The sequence below is a fragment of the Helianthus annuus genome, chromosome 9 (assembly GCF_002127325.2).
Source record: "Helianthus annuus cultivar XRQ/B chromosome 9, HanXRQr2.0-SUNRISE, whole genome shotgun sequence".
In the NCBI taxonomy this organism is placed as follows: Eukaryota; Viridiplantae; Streptophyta; class Magnoliopsida; order Asterales; family Asteraceae; genus Helianthus; species Helianthus annuus.
Window position 1 is genome coordinate 62,436,016 of NC_035441.2, and position 10,149 is coordinate 62,446,164.

The following is a 10,149-nucleotide window of genomic DNA, read 5'->3' on the forward strand; positions in this document are numbered from 1 at the left end:
TCGAAATGCCTTACTTGCACGAAGGTGAAAGCTGAACATCAACGTCCTTCAGATCTTCGTGAACAACCTGAAATCCATGTTTGGAAATGGGATAACATCGCTATGGACTTTATAACTAAACCACCTCGTACACCTACCGGTCATGATAGTATATGGGTAATCATTGACCGTTTGACCAAATCAACCCACTTTCTTCCATTCGCGAAGATTATAAAGTGGAGAAACTGGCTCGAATCTATATTGATGAAATCATATGCCATCATGGCATACCTCTTGACATAATCTCTGACCGTGATGGTCATTTCACTTCCCGTCTTTGGCAAACGTTTCAATCCACTATGGGTTCTCATTTGAATCTTAGTACGGCTTTTCATCCTCAAACAGATGGAAAGACCGAACACACTATCCAGACCCTAGAGGATATGCTTCGTTCTTGTGTCATCGACTTTGGTGGTAATTGGGATGTACATTTACCACTGATCGAGTTCTCGTACAATAACAGCTATCATTATAGTATTCATATGGCTCGTTTCGAAGCTTTATACGGTCACAAGTGCCGATCTCCTCTCAGTTGGCATGAGATTGGTGACAAGCAACTTACTGGCCCTGAGATCATTCAAGAGACGACGGATAAGTTTGGATGCGGAAGGAACAAGCTAGGATACTGCTTAGAAACTCACCTAGTTAAATCAGGAATTTTGAACGATATTTGAATTTTGATGTAATTTGATACTTTATTTGGTGGTTGATCGTGATTGACTTTTAGACAATGTATTGAATTTAATTAATCTATATTGAAACTATTAGTGTTATGGAAACTCTTGAGCAATTTAAACGCTTAGTGCCGCGCCCCGATTTTTCCGTCATTGGTTGGGGTGTGACACAAACAATACAAGGAAATAATCAACTGATGATTATTAGTTGATTAACAAGAACGATACAACCAAATACAGAGATCCACAGGATCAACAGCAACAACAGATCCACAAAGAAGGATCAACAACTAAAAACAAGATCCACACTGGATCATTAACATCATCAACAACTCGTAACAACTTGAACAGACTGAGAGAAATAGGAGTGGTAGGTGTGAGATGAGATGCAGATGTGCGAGATAATGATCCAAAACCCTAATCGCTAAGAGTTACACATAGCCCCTGCACTTTCAGAACTGCACACTAAACAACCTTATAAGCCTAGAAAAACAATAAGCCCTTACAAACAATAAGCCCATAAACCAGGCTGGCCCATATGAAATAAATCAAGGAATGTTTATATGATGTATGAATTATATAAAAATGAATCGCATTTTAACAACAACCTTTCGTGACGGCAACATGTAACTTAAATAAGGTTAATAAATGAGACCACTTTCTCTTATAAAACTGATATATACTACAAAATTGGTGAAGGCAACATGTAACTTAAATCTCTCGTTCTTGGGATCTGTTCAATCATGATTTGTTTAGTGCATTGCTTTGAAGGTAAGATATCGTATAATTTATTGAACCATGTGGCTGAACGTGAACCCAAAAGGTTTTAAATCTAATATATAAAGAAAAAGTTATTTTTCATTAAAAGTAATAATAATGTTTAGTTAAAACAATTGAACTTTCATGAACTAACATTTTCGTTTCAGCCGGTTTTGAATAAAGTAAATCAAACAAAACCGGCTAGGTTTGTTTGGGTGGCAGTCGCCCCCAAAAAAATTAGTGTAGCGTATTTTTTTAGTCTCGATCACCCCTTAAAAGTTTGATAAATTCCTCCGCATACCCCCCAGAAAATAGGACTGGATGCTTTACCTTTTATGAATAAAGAGGTTAAAAAAATAAGAGGACAAACTCGGTTAGAATCTTAGATTATAATCTGTACATATTAAAATTAAAAGTACCTGTATGTACTATTATTGTTACGTTCATTTGCGTGAAATAAATTTTATATTTAAATTGTAATGGATCCATCTTTTTTTTTATTAATATCTTGGTCAGTTCGCTTTACGCGGCTAGTTCCAAACATAAACTGTTGGGTGAACCAAACTATATTCCCAACCACAATAGTTGATTGTTTGGCTGGACGGTTCAGTCAGCTTCAACAGTTTTTTTTTAACTATTCTTAGTCAGGTTTGGGGATGTATCAATCCAAACCGGCCACAAATCTTACTATTTGATGTTTTGGTTGCTTCTATACGATCAACTCTCTTCTATAACCCATATAAAAATACCGATTACTGGGATTCACTAATTCCTTAGTCGTGAAAAGCAAAATTGTTTTTTATTATAAAAAATTCATAAAGGAGGTAAACCTAAACAGTTTGGATATTCTACAATTTTGATTGCTAACGACAATCCTATTCAAGTAGAGAACTAACTTTGTTTGCCCTAATAAAGATTGAGATACCAATAAATTACATACCCACAAAGATTGAGAAGTAAGTTCGTTTGTCCCTGGCATCAAGAAAAAAATAGAAACAATATTGGTAAAATTATCAATACATAAGCACCAAGTCAAAGTTTGAATTACATATAGTTTAAATTACTAAAACATATGAGTAGTGGCGGATCCAGGGTCGGATTTCACTGGGTTACTTTTGGTAGTTTTTCACTAATTTTCATTATTTTTTCTCAAATCATACAAGGTTTACACTAATTTTTTTTTTTTTCATTTTCTTCGAATCGAATGGGTTCCTGGAAACCCATGGAACAATGCTAAATCCGCCCCTGCATATGAGTTATATAAAAATTTACCTATAAATTAACATGTTACTCTTTTTAATTTAGACCTTTATAAACCGATAAGTTTTTAGTTATCACAATGCATCCGCTTAGACCATACGGTGCGGGCGTAGAAATATGGCGTGGAGGCCAGTCTATGCCCATAAAACCACCCCGTGCTTGGCGTTTTCCACGGCGTTGTGTGTGGGGCAGGGGATACTTCACCGGCGTGTAGGGCAAATTAGTTGGTGATGTTGCGTGAGTTGATTGGTGGTTTGTGGTAGAAGGTTTGTGATTAGTTAGTTTTTTTTTCTTTAAACACTAACATCATGTTTGGATGAGCTTATTAGGAGTTTTTTAAGAAATGATGTTTGAGTAATAAGGTGAAAAGAAGCTTTTCAGGCATTGAAAAAGAGAAATGAAAAAGTCACTTGGCTATGACTTTTCCAAAAAGGAGATAAAAAGGTTAAAAAGTCAATAAAGAGAAATAGAAAAAGCTCATCCAAATATGCCGTTTTCCAAAAAGGAGATAAGAATGTTAAAAAGTCAATAAAGAGAAATGGAAAAAGCTCATCCAAATATGCCGTAAGTGCGGCCCTTTCCATACGTGACAGCCAATTTCGCTTAACGCCCTCACACTGAATGTTCGTAGACCACCCGTAGTGGTGCCATTTTTGGGCGTTTTTTTACAAATAAATGCCCCCAAACGCCCTAGATTCCACCCTCATGGGCGTTATATGGTGATTTTGGGCTGTAGCACTTTTAATTACAAGGCATCGAGCAAAACCACCGAACAAAAGGGTTTGTCCAATAACATTTTTATGGTTTATTTTTTACTTAATTCTATTACACCACAATCTCCACATCTTCACTACACCCATTTTAGAAGAAAACGTCCCATAATACCTCGTTACTGACTAGGCTACCACATAACACAAAACGCCAAGGTAGGGCATCACCACTACACATGTCTTGTAATCTAAAAACCAACCCAAAAGGCATTAAAACCAAAACATCCTGTTTTACCCTATAACCAAACCAACCCATAGTAACAAAAACACACAAACTCCCACTTCTTTTTAATAGTTTCCAATGAAAGCAATTAAAATGAGGGGCAGAAATTCTGCATTACATTTCTCATTATCTATCTATTAAAAAGGGTTTCAAATTAGAAGTCTTGAAATAAGAAAAAAAATCTTCAAATTCTAACTGCTCTCAGACTCCAACCCCTCTTCTCTATAGCTCATCCTGCACACACATAAAATTCCAAATTAAAACAAAAATTAAAAACAAAGTATCAAAAATGTTTGATTAGTTGCAACAATTTTTCAAAACTTATATCAGGCTTCATTACCTTGACGTCACTTTCTTCGGCCTCATCCTCTTCTTCTGCCTCAGCATCATCATTATCCTCAGCCTGAAACACAGTTCAATTTGTAAAGAAAGTGTTTATGTGTGGGTGTGTGGGTGTGTGGGGGTGTGTGTGTGTGTGTGTGTATATATATATATAGAGAGAGAGAGAGAGACATACATCAGAATCAACTGGGTCATCCTTGGTTTCCTGAAAGGATAAAAGGTTGAAAGTTAAAGAATGAAGAAAAAGGTATTACTAAAATTCTATCTTCTTTAACATTTAAATAATAATTTAAGTTTCTAATAGAATGTGATTTTGTGTTATAGAATTACACTTTTGAAAGAGTTTCAACCCGTTTACCGTGTTAACCGGGCTAATTAACAAGTAACTTTCTGTATGGGTTGGGTTCACCCAAAACAATTGTTATTAAGACTGTGTTAATTGAAAGTTACACTTTAACTGTGATAATTGGCCCATTAATAAGTAAATGGGCTAAAAAACAATGAGATGTTGAACACAACACCATGCAATAATCATACCTCCTCTTCCCTCTTCTTTTCTAGCTCTTCAAATGCTGCCTTCTCAGCCTAAGAGAAGCGAAATCATGGTCAGAACAACAAAACGGTAACAAAAATAAATAAGTTTAATCGATATTGAGGCAACTTACGTCTTTTTGTTTGCCCCATGTTTCTTCTGCGACTTGTTTGGCGTATTCAGGGTCATCGCAGATCAAGACATTGTCAAACAATGTGCCAGATTTCACCTACAAAAAGAAGCATTTGAATCTCAGAGATGACAAATTGCACACACTTGGTGCAATCAAGAAATTATCAATTACCTGCCACAGCTCTATGCCGACATACTTCAACTTGGGGAAGACATACAGATCAGGGTCATCCTTAAAATCTACATTTACGATAGATTTGTTGTTAATATAAACTAAAAGACGATCTAACATCATCGGCAATGACTTGAAAGCAGAAAGGAAAGATACCTGGGTTGTCGATCATGGGTGCCTTCCACTTCCCTTTGTAGTTCGGGTTCTTGATTTTCTGTCATAAGATATCAAACTTATTTAATATTAGCAAGTGATTAACATAATAGATCTGCAATGGAAATATCGAAATCTACAAACCTTTGCCTTCCATGGACCCTTGTACTCGGGGTTTGGAATAGTCGGGACAGTCCATTCACCATCTTCCTCATCGTCCCAATCTTCTGGCTGAAATTTTAGCCCATTTAAATCAGGAACTTAAAAAAAATACACTCGTGTAAATCCAGATTGTATGATGAAAAATTGCATACCTTTTTGGCATCTGGGTCTGCGATCTCCTTTGGGATGTCATCATAACCCTGAAATCATAGAAAACAGTCAGTTTCATAATCCATTTGGGCCGTGGGAGAAAACCAGAACATATACGTGGTTTTAAACATTTACTACCTCAGGTTTCTTGTCTTCAGGGTCAGGGATGAACTCCTTCTCATCCCAATCTTCAGGCTGCAGTAAACAATTTGAAATTGAGTTAGTATTACAATTTACAAGCTACAACAGACCCTTAATGTTACACCATATCGTTCAAGTACCTTTTTGGCCTCGGGGTCCTTAATCTGCTTTGGTGGGAGAAGATCCCAATCACTGTACAAGCTTCCTGTTTGCTTCTCAACATTATCGATTAAGATACTGTAAGTAGCATCGGGGCGGAGGACAAAGGTATAAACATGCGAGAGCTGGTCGGTTTCACAAGGAACATCTTTCTTGATCAACTTATTTTCCCCGTTGTATGTGAGGATTGCATGAACCTTCTTTGTGGCATACCCACAGATATCAGGTCCAAACATGATGCTGCGGTCAACATATTATTAGTCAACACCAATAATAACAGGCAAAAAGATATGAAACATTGTTTAGCAAGAGTTTATATGTAAGTAACCTGTATGGGGTATCACCACCGAATTTCTTTTGGTCCACATCACCGCTAAGCAGTTTCATGTAGCCGCCACCGCAATCAAGCTTCTGCTCGTGCTTGACAGAAAACTGGAAGACTAGTGTCTTATCCTTGTTGCTGAATTCAGGGTACTCAGCTGAAATGGCATAAAACCTGTAGTCTTCACTTGTCTGAATACCTACAATCAAAGAACAAGACAATAGTTCATATAATAAGAAATTTACGTTTGAAAGTTGACCACTCATAAGTCAAAAACCAAATGTGCAAAGGAGTTACCTTTATCATTGGCATCACCATTCCATTTGCCAGAAGTGTAGTTCCACTCTCCTGCCATGTTCTCATCTTTCTTCCAGTCAGATTTAACCCACCTGTTCTCCCATCCATCTGTTGAAAAACATTGAATTATATAGATAGATTAGCACAATAAAAGTTCAACTGAAACACTAAATTTTACACATGCATTACCAAATATGAATCTGCTGATGATAGTTTTTTTAATAAGTTTGACAAATGATCAGGTAATAGTGTATGATTGTCATCGTTGACCGATATTCACTCTACTGAGCTGATCAATGATATAAAAACAAACAGATCTATTCACAAATAATCCTAACATGAGAACAACCAGTTCTATTTAAAAGTCTAGTAACAATACCACCATTAACAATTGCAAACAACATAAATCAAGCCGATCTCCACGTATATCAACCTACCTCATATTCTCATCCACAACTACAATTTTACGCATCGATTAACAATCTAACCTAACCGAAACAGATCCGGATCGTAGGCAAATCTGAACAACCTAACAATAACCTAACTCAGATCAGCAAACGCAACTTCATCAACGACTCATCGCAACAAATCACTACCTACATTCAATCAAAGCAATCCGTAAACATCAATTAACGAGAAATTAAGAAATGAGAGAGATTTACGGTTTAACCTCCGACTAAAAACAACTATTTCATAGTATCAACATATCAAACTAACATCAAATCGCTTCAATTTAAAAACAATTCCAAAATCAATCCGATCTAAGTGACGCATAAATCTATATCACAAATTCTCATCGATCAACTACAATTTCAGACATCGATCAACAATCTGACCTAAACAAAACAGATCCGATCACCGTACGCAGATCGGAACTAACAAAAAGTCAACAACAACTCAATAAAGCAACAAATTATCACTTACATAACTACATTCAATAGAATCAATCTGAAAACGTCAATTAACAATAAATTACCTTCAAATCGTTCCTCAAAGAACACTTTAGCAGAAGCGATCGAGAACAGTAGCAGTAGAGAGAGAAATGAAAGAGATTTAGGGTTTAACCTCCGAATCGCCATTGCTACACAGTGTGTGTGAGATCACGAGTGAAGAGTAGGGTTTATATATGCGACTTCGTTATTGGTATTCACGTTACTGACGTGGAGTCCACCGTGGAGTCTATACTGACGTGGGCGAATAAGAGATTGACACGTCGAGTGTTTGTGTCATTACTACCAGGTGGCGGATTCGGATTGGGTGTTACTACGAGCCGGCTTAAAACAGATGTAGAGTTGACGTTACGGAATTAGGTAATTACTAGATTTGGATATAATAAATTAATAAATTAATTAATTAATCAAATAAATGGTAATAAATTAATTAATTAATTAATTAATCAAATAAGTGGTACTTATTGTTAGGTTTTAATTTTTTTTAGTAATAATGTTAACTTTATCTGAATTAGTTTGTACTAAAATTATCTATGGTACCCACAAAAAAATTATCATTTTATTTTTTATTAGAAATAATTATTTTTTAGTCCATGGAGTGTGCTAAAGTGGCATGTTTGGTCCTATAATTCATAATTATTAGGCCGTCCATTCTGAATTTTAAAATGTTTATTATAAACTTTGGTTTAATTAAGAAAAAGGTAGTACGAAATGAAAAGGTTGGATAGAGTTTGTGTGAAAATGAAGCAACTATTAGGTATGTTTATTTATTAAAGTGCTTTTTGTAAACAAACAAATGAGTAGAATAACAAATTATGAGTGTTCAAAAAGATCCAAATCTTAAAATCGAATTTACATTATTATTTGAAATTTCAATGGCTAACTATTCTGTTTAATTGTATTATTGAATCTGGGAATATGCCAGATCAGTGGAGGAGTAGTATCGTAGTCCACTAGTCCCATTATATAAGAACAAAGAAGACGCTCAATGTTGTGGGAGTTATAGAGGGATTAAGTTGTTATGCCATACTATGAAATTATGGGAGAGGGTTGTTAACATTAGACTTAGAAGAGAAACGCAAGTTACGATAAACCAATTTGGTTTCATGCCAGTGTAGGATCGATATTCGACCTAAATGAGTCGGTCTGAGTCAAATCTAGGTCACTAGAAAGGCGGAAACAATCTAGTAACTGTGAATCAGTGTTAGAATGTGAGTAGAAGCAGAGAAATACACTTTAAACTGGTTTTCCATTGATATTAGACGGTAATATATGCAAAGAATTTGACAGCACTTCGTGAGAGCTTTCACCGAACCGTATCAAATGGAAAACACAACATCCCTATTTATAGGGAATCCATTTCGCCCGAGTTCGCAAGTCCATTTCACACGAAATGGCAAAGTCCATTTCGTGCGACTTGGCCTAACAAACTCCATTTCGTACGAAATGGTCATTACAACATATAAACTTAACTTTTTACACTTTAACCCCTATTACAAGCTACTGACACGGCCTAGACTGATGACGTAGGCGATAGACATTGTGTACCAACAAACTCCCCCTTGGATATTGCCGTAGTCTTCAGTCAGCCTGTCTTCAGCACTTCCTTCACAGAGACTTGAATTTTTCTTCTCTTTGCTTAGGCTTCTTCAGTAACAACTTTCTGAGCTTTTCATTCTCTTCAACCGCTCTCTTTTCTTCTTCAGCAAGCCTTTGAACAACTGTATATCTCGCAATCTTATCCTTTTCTTCACGTGCCTTCCTTTCTTTCTCAGCTTTCAGAGCCTATTCTTTCTCAGTCTTTCTCCACTTAGACGACCATGTATTTTCTGAATTGATTCCTTTCTGAAAACATATTGTCGCCACTTTCTGAAACTGTAAAGCCTGATCTTTGTCTTCAGCTTTGTAACCAATCTTGTTTACAAAAAAACACTCGATATCTTTTGCTGAGCAGTTGACTATCCACATAGGATCATACAAGTGAATGTATCTGACTTCATTCTCTACTTTGTATGTGATCACTGCTTCAGTTGACATGCAGTTGTATACCCAACATAAGAACCCTTTGTGAAAATCTTGTTCCATCTTTGGCAGTGGAATATTCTTTATCACTCTTGGCTTCTTAATTTGCAAAATAATTTCTTCAATGCCGGTCACTGGATCTATCCTCTTCACTTTCTTCGGATAGTGTGGCTTCCAGTGTTTGAACTCGTTAAACGCTTCGAACTTCATTAAACCCCAGGTAGGCATATCATGAGTTCTGACAGGATACGATAATGTTCTGACCTTGGGTAGTTCTTCTACGTCCCACCATGGCAGAGACATTATGTCTTGAATATATGCGAAATATTGAACTCCAAATTCTCTTCGGATTGCATATGCATTCACCTGCGGCAGATACCCCCAACTGATTATGTCTCCAAGAGAAATTTCTCTGTCTTTTTTGTAGTATTTCAGCGGTCTTTTGAACTTTCTCTTAGTATCTTTTCTAAACCATTTCTTTTTCTCTTCGAGTCGTTCTTCTTTTGTCATTTCTTGAAAACTTTTATTTTTGATGCTTTCAGCAACCTTTCTTCGCAATTCATCTTCATTTGCCTGACTAAAGAATTCTGCAAGCGTCGGAAAGTTGGAAGTATCAACATGAACGTTCTTAGACTGTTCTTCATCACTACAATCTTCCACTTCGACCCTGTCGTAATTATCAGCATCTTCCACATACTTATACTGATACTCAGGCTGCTGATTGATGTCGAACTTATTCAATTCTTCTTCAAAATCAAACTTGAATTCACTTTCATCAACATGAGTCATTTTTACGATCTCGGCTAAAGTGTAAGTGTGCAGAATTTCACCTTCCTCTACACCATGTTCAAGACGTAGAATCAGTCTTGTAACATGATCATCACTTTCAT

At 36.3% G+C, this 10,149-nt stretch overlaps 1 protein-coding gene across 2 annotated transcripts; it reads right to left on the reverse strand.

The window, feature by feature from the left end:
• Positions 1-3,760: 3,760 nt before the first annotated feature.
• LOC110877624 (calreticulin) lies at positions 3,761-7,419 on the reverse strand. Of its 2 annotated transcripts, XM_022125781.2 has the most exons (14): positions 7,264-7,419; positions 6,288-6,395; positions 5,997-6,189; positions 5,650-5,908; positions 5,507-5,563; positions 5,371-5,418; positions 5,201-5,287; positions 5,060-5,117; positions 4,904-4,971; positions 4,733-4,828; positions 4,605-4,652; positions 4,243-4,272; positions 4,066-4,128; positions 3,761-3,959 (listed from the first exon to the last, which is right to left on the reverse strand). In XM_022125781.2, the coding sequence occupies exons 1-14, from the start codon at positions 7,364-7,366 to the stop codon at positions 3,948-3,950; spliced, it is 1,230 nt and encodes a 409-aa protein (XP_021981473.1). In that variant the 5' UTR covers positions 7,367-7,419; the 3' UTR covers positions 3,761-3,947. The 2 variants fall into 2 exon arrangements, with proteins under 2 accessions (XP_021981473.1, XP_021981474.1); XM_022125782.2 differs by lacking the exons at positions 5,371-5,418; positions 5,507-5,563.
• Positions 7,420-10,149: the final 2,730 nt, after the last annotated feature.